This window comes from Leucoraja erinacea, chromosome 1 (genome assembly GCF_028641065.1).
Source record: "Leucoraja erinacea ecotype New England chromosome 1, Leri_hhj_1, whole genome shotgun sequence".
NCBI lineage: Eukaryota > Metazoa > Chordata > Chondrichthyes > Rajiformes > Rajidae > Leucoraja > Leucoraja erinaceus.
Window position 1 is genome coordinate 125,561,043 of NC_073377.1, and position 12,812 is coordinate 125,573,854.

General features: G+C 44.4%; 1 protein-coding gene across 2 annotated transcripts in view; it reads left to right on the forward strand.

Annotated features, from left to right (window-relative positions):
• LOC129701728 (TBC1 domain family member 14-like) overlaps nt 1-12,812 on the forward strand; it is a 110,491-nt gene that overhangs the window by 36,919 nt on the left and 60,760 nt on the right. For both annotated transcript variants that reach the window (XM_055643116.1, XM_055643125.1), the window contains one exon: nt 5,423-5,546. In XM_055643116.1, the coding sequence (XP_055499091.1) occupies nt 5,423-5,546 (124 nt within the window). The remainder of the gene's footprint in view (nt 1-5,422; nt 5,547-12,812) is intronic.

Genomic DNA, 12,812 nt, shown 5'->3' on the forward strand with positions numbered 1-12,812 from the left:
AATTTAATGAAAACACCGAATGGATGTTGAATAAAAAGTATTTGCTGATATTACAAATATGGAACACCAGATATCAATCTATTCGCATCCAGACTTAACCACCAGTTATCAAATTATGTTTCGTGGGTACCAGACCCTGGGGCAGCGGCGACAGATGCATTTTCGCTGCATTGGGGGGGAAATTGTTTATTTATGCATTCCCTCCTTCCTGCCTCATCAGTCGGGTATTAAGGAAAATACAACAAGACTCTGCGTCTGGTATTGGTAGTACCCGATTGGCCTACTCAACCATGGTTCCCAGTGGTATTAAACATGGTATTAGAACCATGTATCACCATCCCACATAGACCAGATTTATTGCTACATCCCGTAACAAGGGATAGCTACCCATGCCATAAACATTTGAACATTAATTTGTAGAGTTTTAAAAAACACCTCTACTACAACTGGGACTGACGGACCGAACAGTGAACATGATCTCGGCGGCCCAAAGACGGTCAACCAAAAAACAGTATCTGGCCTATATCAGGAAGTAGGCGATGCATTGCCATAAAAACAACATCACCTACAGAGACATGAACATCCCGTCTGTTCTGGAATATCTGGCAGGCCTCCACTATGGTGAGGGGCTCAGTTACAGTGCCATCAACTGCGCCAGAAGTGCCCTTTCGACTTACCTATGGCAGGGGACAGAGCGTTACTCTGTTGGGACTCACCCACTGGTAACAAAACTTATCAGGGGAATTTTTAATACTAATCCCCCAAGAACCAGGTACTCCCAAATATAGGATGTAAGTATTATCCTGAAGATGCTCAGGAATTGGTCTCCCACAACAGCTCTGTCCCTACACAGACTGACATTAAAAATAGTCATGCTAATGGCATTGGTCACGGCACAGAGGGTACAGTCACTGCATAAACTAAGACTGGACAACATGACTTCCTCAACAGAAAATATTACGTTTCATATCTATGAGTTGGTAAGCAGAACAGGCAGGGATCAGCAGGCCTCAATATACAATTTAGGTCATACCCAAACAGATGACTGTCTGTGTATAATAAGACATCAGTCGTTATACATGGAGAAAACGAAAATCCTAAGAGGCAATGAGAAGGCACTTTTTGGTCAGCCACAAGCAACCACACAAAAGAGTGACAGTCCAGACCATCTCAAGATGGCTGAAACAGGTGCTAACACAGGCTGGGGTGGATACTAATATTTTTAAATCTCATTCCACCAGGGCTGCAGCTACATCGGCAGCGATACAGTTGGATGTACCAATGGACCAAATCCTCAAGGCAGCAGGATGGTCTGGGGGAAAAAACATTCCAATTATTTTCCAATAAACCTTATACAATAGCCTAATCAATGTTTTGTACAGTCACAATTCTTGTACTCCATACTTTGACTAATGAAGGCAAGCATGCAATTTGCCTTCCTCACCACTCTATATACAGGTGCACAACCTTTTATCCGAAAGCCTTGGGACCAGACACTTTTCGTAATTCAGAATTTTTCGGCTTTCGGAATGGAAGATTTTTAGCGTAGATTTTAACGGCTGGCTCAGTGGTAGAGTGCTCGGCTCATATCCGCAAGATCGCGAGTTTGCGCCTAGATCCCGGCAGTTACTCGATCGTGAGTTTGAGTCTTCAATGTAGTTTTCTCTTGCAGAATAGGAGAGAATAGGGAGGGTTAGGCTGGGATAATTCTCTGCGAGATGATCTTAGTGCGGGAGACAAGTGTAGGAGAGGTGTACTGACTGTATGGGCAGAACTTTGGAAGTGATTGCCCACCATTCTCAAAAGCCGCTGTGTCTCCCTGTCCCTCCAACTCCAGAGGAATCCGCTCCCCGATGGGCCACTACGGAGACAAGTGGCAGTTCGCCCACAGCCCGAGCTGCGCCACCCCAAGAACAAGACGTACCTTGCACACCATCAGCTTCTGCCACTACGGGGAGCGTGGTCCTCTGTAGTTGGAGCGGGGCTGGGATGGAGTTGCTGATCTGGGATCTCCGTGCTTCAAGTGGGCCTGGGGGTCGGTGTCCCGATGAGGGGGCGCAGCTCGGGCTGTGGGCGAACTGCCACTTGTCGCCGTAGCGGCCCATCGGGGAGCGGCTTCTGGTGGTCCGGACGTCTCTCAGCTCCTGTCCAGGGGGGTGGCCGGAGACGTCAGGACCAATAGGAACCCACTTCCCGATGCGCCGCTACAGCGACAAGTGGCAGTTCGCCCACAGTCCGAGCTGCTAGAGTTGCTGCTGGCTGTGAGTCTCTGGGATCTCCGTGCTTGCAGTCGGTGTCCCGTTGGTCCTGACGTCTCCGGCCACCCCCCTGGACTGGAGCTGAGACTGGGAACTGTACCGCCTTTGCCCCCTCCCTCTGCAACTGCAAACAACCCCACAGTTCCCAGTCTCAGCTCCTGTACAGGGGGGTGGCCGGAGACGTCACAGCCCGAGCTGCGCCGCCTCATCCGCAACCCCAAGACCAAGACGTACCTTGCACACCATCAGCTTCTGTCCCTACGGGGAGCGTGTTCCTCTGGAGTTGGAACGGGGCTGGGCTGCTGCTGGCTGTGGGTCTCTGGGATCTCCGTGCTTGCAGTGGGCCTGGGGGTCGGTGTCCCGTTGGTCCTGACGTCTCCAGTGACTGGCACTGACCTGCTGGCATCGCCGACGTGAAGACAGTGCAAAGCCCCCGCGCTGGTGCAATGGGCGGGGAGCTGGAGAGGGGAGGGAAGGGGTCACACACATGGCCGGGAAGCAGAGGGGTGTAGGTGGGGTGAAACTGAAGGGAGCGACAATCTGCTGCTGCCTGCCCGCTGAGTTTAAAAAGTTCCCACGCAAGACTCACGATACACTGTGTATCGTGAGTCTACCTTGGGAACTTTTTAACTCAGCGGGCAGGCAGCAGCAGATTGTCAATTATTAACCCTCCCGCGCAATATACCCTCACCTTCTCTTTTATGAATGAGGATTTAGTTCCCCTTTCTTCGGGGACCGACCGGAGGTTCCGCTGTCACCTCTGCGGGCCGCCCTCGGTGAACGTCTTCAAGGACCTTTCTTCAAGGACCGAAAAAATGTCCGCTATTCGGAGCTTTTCGTTATTTGGAACTTCGGATAAAAGGTTGTGCACCTGTACCAGCTTTCTGGGAAATATGAACAAGGAGTTCGGCTTTAATACGCGTTTCCAGAATGAGAATTAGACTTAAATTGATTGATGGTGAACACTGTATTAACCTGGCCAAATTGGTTGTAGTGATTTGGATCAGGAACTAGAGAACCACTTAAGTTATTTTAGAAATTGATAAACAAAAGTAGCAATCTTGGGGGAAAAAGACTTCGGAGTAACTTTCTTGCAGTAATCAGACATCATGATTAAAAATATAGCTGTTACTTTAACTGCAAGTGGGCATTGAAATTGACAAGCTATAACTTATTTCAGATTCAGATTCAGATTCAATTTTAATTGTCATTGTCAGTGTACAGTACAGAGACAATGAAATGCATTTAGCATCTCCCTTGAAGAGCGACATAGCAAATGATTTGAATAAATAATAATAAGTGTCCGGGGGGGGGGGGGGGGGGTGGTGATTGGCAGTCACCGAGGTACGTTGTTGAGTAGAGTGACAGCCGCCGGAAAGAAGCTGTTCCTCGACCTGCTGGTTCGGCAACGGAGAGACCTGTAGCGCCTCCCGGATGGTAGGAGGGTAAACAGTCCATGGTTGGGGTGAGAGCAGTCCTTGGCGATGCTGAGCGCCCTCCGCAGACAGCGCTTGCTTTGGACAGACTCAATGGAGGGGAGCGAGGAACTGGTGATGCGTTGGGCAATTTTCACCACCCTCTGCAATGCCTTTTGATACCTGTGCAAATGTGCTGTTAAACAATGTGACATGCATCCTTTACAATGGTTTAGCTTGCATTCACAAAAAATAACTTGCACCTATTACAAAGACTTATTTTTGAAAATGCTTGGTTATTGTGTCAAACCTTTTCTCTTTCTCCCCAACCCACCCAAAAAACACATATTTCCCCCTTCTATAACAAGGTTTTCTACGATGAACGTTTTCATAGGAACACAAATATCACATTATAGCAGAACTAACTACTTCAACCATAGCAATAAATTTAACAAAAAAGATAAATTAGAGGTAACAGAATAAAGAAGCCAGATTTGTGCTTTTGAATACAGCTTTCATTAGGTATAATTTAATTTATAATTTAGCAATATATTTTGACTTTATTTAATGTTCTCTTATTAACATAATATTGCAATTGAAAAAAATACTCTCTGGCAGAAGAGTGAAACCATTTGCCATTGTTTTTTTTCCCCCCAATGGTAATCGGCACCTTTATCCTTTAAATAATTTAATCTGCTAATAGTCGTCAAATAGTATTCAGAAACATTTCTAACAAAACACAGGAAATTTCACTGTCGCAATATTTAATGCAAGCAAAATTGAGTACAACCCAGTATCATCCTATTTGCTGGTGAAATGTTAAGTGCTGAAATAAACATAATATATGACAGGTGAAAGATGTTGCAACTTAAGCAAAAGAAGACATCAACTACTTCATACATCTTTTTAAAAAGGAAAGTGATTTGTAATGAATTGAAGCATACTATATTGCAATCTATATCATTTTTCTGACCACTAAATGATCAATGAAGCATGCACCAATACATGCATTGATTATTTTGTTGTAAATTCTCCCGGCGTTTCAGATTGTGAATCTTTTCTCAAGTTTGTACTGACTAGAAAATAGGGATAGTTGATTGAAGCAAACTGGACAGACCCACAGTCTGATTTGGAGTACAAATCAATGTGAATGGATTTTAAAAAAACCTCCAATAATCTAAAATGGCCAATGCCAGCAGGATTAGTTTGAATTTTAGCAATTGTGATCTCTCATCATACTGTGATTCATAAATATTTCTATTTGATGAATTTAATGAAATCTTTGGTAATTGAAAATCATTAAACAATGTGCTGGAAATGTTCAGCAGATCAGGCAGCCTCCGTGGATAAATGTTTCAGGGTCATTGAACTGCTAACTGTTTCTCTGTAGTTGCTGCTTGACCTGCTGATTATTTCCAGCACATTATCGTACAAGTCTTCATTATGTTAATGCCCATTACTTATGATCTTATGAACTGCTGTGCATTTTTACGACTTTGATTTCTGAATTTTTGCATCAGCAGCTTGCTTGAATTTATTGCATTGTGAATCATGGGCAACAGATTTTGAATAGATTTGCCACTGTTCACAAGCAGCAGGGCCACCTTATTTAATATACAGAACTTCAGATAAATTGGTGTAATGCAAAAATAATGTTTCATCCTCTCTGGGGTGCTAATGTTCATTTGCTAGCCATCTTTTTAAAATTGGATGAATTCCAGATAATAGCTTTCTGCTTCTACTTTTCAGGAATTTGTTTGCTAAGAAACTAAAAGATTCCATACCATTAGACCAGAATACTCCAGGCTGGAAATTGTTTGGGAAGATGCCAGCCAAGGAAAGCACTCTCAAAGAATCCGAGAGAATTCAGCAGGTATTGGTGACACTCATAATCATAGTGTTTTCCCTGTTTTAATAATAAATTGCATGAAACCAAATAGACATAAAACTGAAAAAAAAATGTTTTAAAACAATTGCATTGAAACATACGTTGACCTGTTATTGGTGATAATTGTTTGTCATTTTTAATGAAGTAAAGTTTTTCTGGATATTTTATATTGAGTAAATGTCAATATATTAGTGTGGTGCTCTATTTCTAGTCTGAAATCTGATTAAAGGTGACGTTATTATTTTAAAGTACTCCATGAAGGGTTTTAATTTCTAAGTTCTGGTAACGACGATATAGTTAATGTCTCTAGTTGAAACTAGTTGATATTTCAATGTTTATTACAGTTTTTAAAACTGCAGTGAAGGACACTTGGGCTAAAGAGTAGTTGGACAATGGCAAATCTACACAGCCCCACTAATTTTTGGCAAGATTTTTCCCAAATAAATCCAGAGCACATCATTGTGAATGGTGTAATTTTTTTTTTAATCCATTCACATTGATTTGTACTCCAAATAATTTTTTTTGTATTGAAGCGTCTATATTGAACTTAGTAACTGAGTGTTGAAATGCTTGAGCCCGAGGCATTCTGGTATGCGAAGGCGATAAAATGCTTGCGTTCTATTTGTATCACTGGTACAGTTGGTAGCTTGACAAGAAAATTAATATGACACTGTGCTGGAGTAATTCAACGGGCAAGGCAGCATCCCTGGAGGTCATAGGTTGGTGATATTTTGGGTCAGGACCATTCTTCAGACTGATTGTAGAAGGGGAGAGAAAGCTGGAAAAGAGGTGGGGAGGAGACAAAGCCCGGCAAGTGATTAGCGGGTACAGGAGGGTTCCCTTGGCAGAAGGATGGATAAAAGCTAATGATATAACGGGTATGGACGGAGACAATGAGACAAAAGGGAGATAAGATAAGGAGAAGAGTGAAATGTAAAACGAGAGGAAGTGATAATTGTGGATGGGGATGGAGGCGGCAGGATAGCAGGAGAAATGGGTGCACAGTGGAGTGAGAGTGGGCACAGGAAAGGAGAGAGGGGTGTTACCTAAAATTGGAGAATTCAATATTGTTATAATTGGGTGATAAGGTACTCAAGCAGAATATGAGGTGCTGTTCTTCCAGTTCATAAATGGTGTCACTGGTAATGGAGGAGACCCAGGATGGCAAGGTGGGTATGGGAAGGGGAATTAAAGTGGTTAGCAACTGGAAAATACAGCAGTCCTTGGCAAACAATGCTAACCATTTGAAGTCTTTGTATTATGATCTGTGAATTCTGCAGCGGCTAATTTCTATAATCGGAATGCCGAATTTTGGGTACTACTTGTGGTTTGTCTGCATTATCAAATCCTTTCAGAGTCTTGGATGCAACATGCACACCCCTCCCTACCATATCTCTATATTCAATTTGTGTAGGAAAGAACTGCAGATGCTGGTTTAAATTCACACCGAAGGTAGACACAAAATGCTGGAGTAACTCAGCATCTCTGGAGAGAAGGAATGGGTGACGTTTCGGGTCGAGACTCTTCTTCAGACAGATGTCAGGGGAGTGGGTGGGACAAAGATAGAATGTAGTCGGAGACAGTAAGACTGGTGGGAGAGCTGGGAAGGGGGAGGGGATGGAGAGAGAGAGAGGGAAAGCAAGGGCTATTTGAAGTTAACAAAGTCAATGTTCATACTTCTGGGATGTAAGCTACCCAAGCAAAATATGAGGTGCTGTTCCTCCAATTTGCACTGGGGCTCACTCTGACAATGGAGGAGGCCCAGGTCAGATTGGCAATGGGAGGGGGAGTTAAAGTGCGGAGCAGCCGGGAGGTTAAGGCAGGTTAGGTTAAGGCAAATTGTGTTCAGCGAAACAACGCCAAGCATGCGCTTGGTCTCGCCGATATACAGAAGTTGACACCTGACAGTTTTTTCAGGTGAAGCAGAGGTTCACTTGCTCATCTCATCTATTGCATCCGCTGTTCCAGGTGTCAATTTCTGTATATCGGCGAGGCCAAGCCGATATACAGAAGTTGACACCTGGAACAGCGGATACAATAGATGAGATGAGCAAGTGAACCTCTGCCTCACCTGAAAAGACTGTTGGGGTCCTTGGAAGGAATTGAGGAGAGAGGTAAAGGGAACAGGTCTTGCATCTCCTGTGGTTGCAGGGGAAAATATCTGGGGAGGGGGTGGCTTGTGTGGGAAGGGACGAGCTGACCAGGGAGATGCGGAGGGAACGGTCTCTGCGGAAAGCAGAAAGGGGTGGAGATGGGAAGATGTGGCCAGCAGTGGGATCCCGTTGGAGGTGGTGAAAGTGTTGGAGGATTGTATGCAGTTGTTCAAATTGATTTGTTTACTTGTGTAACATAAACCAAACAGCCTTTTCTTAATTGCTCAATTCAGCATCCATACCACAATTTTACATTCATTGTACATTCATTTTACATTCAGAAATGCAACACTGCTTTCTAGGTGTGACACTAATAATTGTAAAATACAACATGTACTCAATTTTGAACCAATAATAGCACATCAGATTATTCCCAAATGTTGATGTATTCACCTATTACTACTGATTGATATTGTGGAAGATTTTATTTATTGTCAGTGTCCCCACATTTATTTCATGTTCCCTATACCATTATTTTGTGCACAGGAAATGAAAATGCTGGGACCCTAATAAGATATACACTCTTCCTGGATTTTGTGGCCTTAAGTTCAACACAATTAATTTTTCTACGGTGAATATCATCTGCCCCCTGTTTGTAGAATTTCCAAATATCAAAAATCCTTCTACTTTTCATCTTTGTTCTTTACAATCTTCAAAAGCTTCATGTGGGGCTGACTATAATTGTTTACTATAAGCTGCTATATCTCATTTTGGGAGAGTTTCCGTTTTAGGCAGCAAAATCCCTAATTCTGAAAATAAAATAATTATTCAAAAGGAGTCAGTTTTAAAGAAAAGCATATACTAAGTATGTCAGGCTTGGAAATTCAAGTGACTTTTCCTGCAATGGTTCCCAAAACATACCATTATTTTTTTGTAATATCATCGGTTTGTTTTAAATTAATTTGAGATTGCTCATCAGTTATATGATGACTAAAAGGTATCCTACTAGACTTTGGTCTCTTTCCATTCAATACTTTCCAAGTTCCATGATACATCAGCCTTGTGATCTGAATCGCAACTCCTTTAAAAGTGGCATAAATGGTTGATAAAAGGCTGCTTTACCAAAGGGAGCCGAGGGAATGCTCTGTGTTCTGTTTCATGGAGACATGGCTCACCCCCAACTCCCCAGACTCAGCGGTCCAGCCTGAACGGTTCTCCATCCACCGTATGGACCGTACGCAGGCACCTGGGAAAGGGAGAGGAAGGAGCGGCTGCCTCATGGTCAACTCTTCGCGGTGCTCAGACGTGGCAGTCCTGTCCAACTCCTGCTCTCCACACCTCGAACATCTGGTGGTGAAGTGCCGTCCCTTCTACCTACCGAGGGAATTCTCCTCCATCATCCTGACCGCGGTCTACATCCCACCCCAGGCAGACATCCGTCTGCATTGAAGGAGCTGCACGCCGTGGTCACCAGAACGCTTACTCCGAGGCATTTACCACCGTAGCAGAGGAACAACTCCGGGACAGCTTGGAGTCTGTAGACTGGGCAATATTCAGGAACTCGGCAACGGACCTGAATGAATACGCCACAGTCGTTACAGACTTCATAAGGAAATGTGTGGAGGACTGCGTTCCAACTAAAAACCTTCCGAGTGTTTCCTAACCAGAAACTTTGGATGAACCATGAGATCCGCATTCTTCTGACGGCAAGATCCTGGGCATTCAGGTCTGGCGATGCAGAGGTCTATAAGAAGTCCAGATACGACCTTGGTCAGGCCATCCCTTGGTCAGGCCATCCAAAAGGCCAAAAGAGACTTCTCTTCTAAGCTGGAGGATGAGACGGATGTTCGGCAGCTGTGGAAGGGCTTGAATGCCATCCCCTCCTACAAGGCGAAATCAGGAGGCGGCTCAAACAACAGCGAAGCATCAATCCCTGACAAGTTCAATGCGTTCTACGCATGGTTCGATAGGGAGAACACTGATGTGCCTTCCCGAGCCCCTATTCGCCCTGACAGTGTTACAGTCATAGTCACAGAGGCCGACGTCAGAAGATCCTACAGAGGGGTGAACCTTCGGAAAGCGCCTGGACCTGATGGTATACCCGGCCTTGTTCTAAAAACCTGTGCGGACCAACTGGCGGGAGTTTTTACATACATTTTCAACCTCTCACTTCTGAGGTCTGAGGTTCCCACCTGCTTTACGAGGGCATCAATAATACCGGTGCCCAAGAAGAGTAAGGTGACGTGACTCAATGACTATCGACCAGTGGCACTAACGTCTGTGGTGATGAAGTGCTTTGAGAGGTTGGTTATGGTGCACATCAACTCCTACCTCGACAAGAACCTCGACCAACTACAGTTCGCATACCACCACAACAGGTCAACGGAGGATACAATTTCACTGGCTCTCAACTCCGCACTGGACCACTTGGACAATAAAAACACCTACGTCAGGCTGTTGTTTATAGACTACAGCTTGGCGTTTAATACCATCATCCCTTCCAAGCTGGTTACCAAGCTCACGGAACTGGGTCTCTGTGCATCCTTCTGCAATTGGATCCTCGACTTCCTCATCCACAGACCACAGTCTGTTCAAATTGGAGGAACCACTTCATCCTCAGTAACAATAAGTACGGGAGCACCTCAAGGCTGTGTGCTCAGCCCCCTGTTTTACTCACTCTATACGCATGACTGCGTAGCCGGTCATAATGCGAACTTCATCAAGTTTGCCGATGACACCACTGTGGCTGGACGAATCACAGATGGGGATGAGTCAGAGTATAGAAATGAGATCGACCGACTGACTAAATGGCGCCAGCACAACAACCTGGCTCTCAACATCAGTAAGACCAAGGAACTGATTGTGGACTTTAGTAGGGGAAGGATGAGGACCCACAATCATGTTTATATCAAAGGGACGATGGTGGAGAGGGTCAACAACTTCAAATTCCTGGACATGCATATATCAGAAGATCTTTCCTGGACCCAGCACACCGATGCAATTGTAAAGAAGGCACATCAGCGACTCTACTTACTGAGCAGATTACGGAGATTCGGCATGTCGAAGAGGATTCTCCTAAATTTCTACAGGTGCACGGTATTGAGTATTCTGACTAGTTGCATCGTGGCCTGGTTCGGCAAATTGAATGTCCAGGAGCGAAAAAGACTACAAAAAGTTGTGCCCACTGACAGTTGTACAGTGCAAAATGAAAAGACGTTTCCCAGGGAATACCGGAGCATCGCACATGAAATTTAAAACATTTCACACATAATAACACTAAAAACAATCCAGTCCCCGATGGAACAGTATAAATAGTTAAAAGCAGGTAAAACAACAACGTTAAAATACAGTAAAAACCAATCATAAAAATGTCCGGGGCAGCTGATTTGAGTGGCCAGTGCCAGTTATTAAAGTGGCCAGTGCCAGTTATTAAAGTGTCCATGCCAAGCCGCAGAATCAGGTGACTGTGAGTACAGAGTGACTGTTTAGCAGCCTCACAGCCTGTGGCAGGAAGCTGTTTAGCAGTCTTGTAGTCCGGGCTTTGATGCTGCGATATCTCTTGCCTGATGGCAGGAGATCCAGGTGTATGTGGAGGGGGTGCAGTTTGTCCTTAGCAATTCTCTGAGAACGAAGGGATCTATGGTAGTTGCTGCTTCAAAAAGACAGCCAAAATCATCAAAGACCCACACCATCCTGGCCATACACTCATCTCACCATTGCCATCAGGAAGAAGGTACAGAGCCTGAAGACTATAACGTCCAGGTTCAGGAACAGTTACTTCCCCACAGCCATCAGGCTATTAATCACAACGAATAAGCTATGAGCTCTGAACTGCAAAAATACTATATTATTATTTGTTATTTGCACTATATTTGTTATTTATTGATTTTTTTCTTTTTTTCCCCGTTATATACAATATTTACATATTCACATATTCTGTTGTGCTGCAGCAAGTAAGAATTTCACTGTCCCGTCCGGGACATATGACAATAAAACACTCTTGACTTGACACTCTTGAAATGCTCAATGAAAGGACATTATAGGTAAAATACGATGGTGCATACAACTTTCCACAATAGACTTGTGAATTTTATCAGTGAAAGTATACTCCACACTGCAGGAGAACCAAAGGTAGGCAGGAGGAAGGGAAAGTGTGTTAGTTGGAGTTGTCTCGATTTCCATTCTTTTAAAAAAAAATGTTGATTAGAGATTGTAAAAGTGACGTATTCTAAAAACAGCTAAGCTGTATTCCCTGGGGTAGAGTGAAATTGCTGTGAAGTATTATTTTCATTTGATACAAGCTAAAATTGATTGCTTTGCCTCATTTTTATACTGTCACTAGACTAAGTGGGACCCGTTGGGTCCCATGTTCACACGGGAGGGCTGGTCCCCCGACGCAATATTCCACCTCTCCACCAATTCCAATATTGGTGGCCAGTGGGGGGGGGGGGGGCTTTCTGGAGTGCTGGTATGGGTTCTTGGGGTGGCAGCTCAGTCCCTCAAGCCTGATCTGCTGGCAGCTCACTCACGGCTGGTGGGCTGGCAGTTGACTCGTGACTATTCCTTGAAATTCCATTTCAAGCAGGGTGCAAGGCCACCAAATTCAAATCCATGTTCCTACCATTTCAAGCAGGGTGCAAGGCCACCAAATTCAAGTGCAGTTTCTTACCACTATGAGCAGGGTGCAAGGCCACCAAATTAACTGCAGTTTAATACCACTTCAAGCAGGATGCAAGTCCGCCAAATTCAAGTGCAGTTTCATTCCACTTCAAGCAGGGTCCAAGGCCACCAAATTCAAATGCAGCTTCATACCATTACATGCAGGGTGAAACCACCATAAAACACCAAACTCACAGTTCAGTAGACATTCAGTGTGTTCAGTTGATTCACAGCTCAGACACAGTCATGACCTCTCCCTCCCCCATCATGCAGAGACTGAGCCACACTCACACCTCCGGGTTTTATAACCCCCTCCCCCTCCCACCGGAAAAGGTGTGGTTTTCAGGGCGTGATTGACAGGAGAGAGATTCTCAACATTTTTTAAACACTGATAACACCTTTATTTTTTATTGATGGGAAGAATTCTCTGCACCTGCTCAGCGGAGGGGGGACCGAGTAAGATATCCAAAAATCACAGCCGTATGTTGTAGCGTGTTAT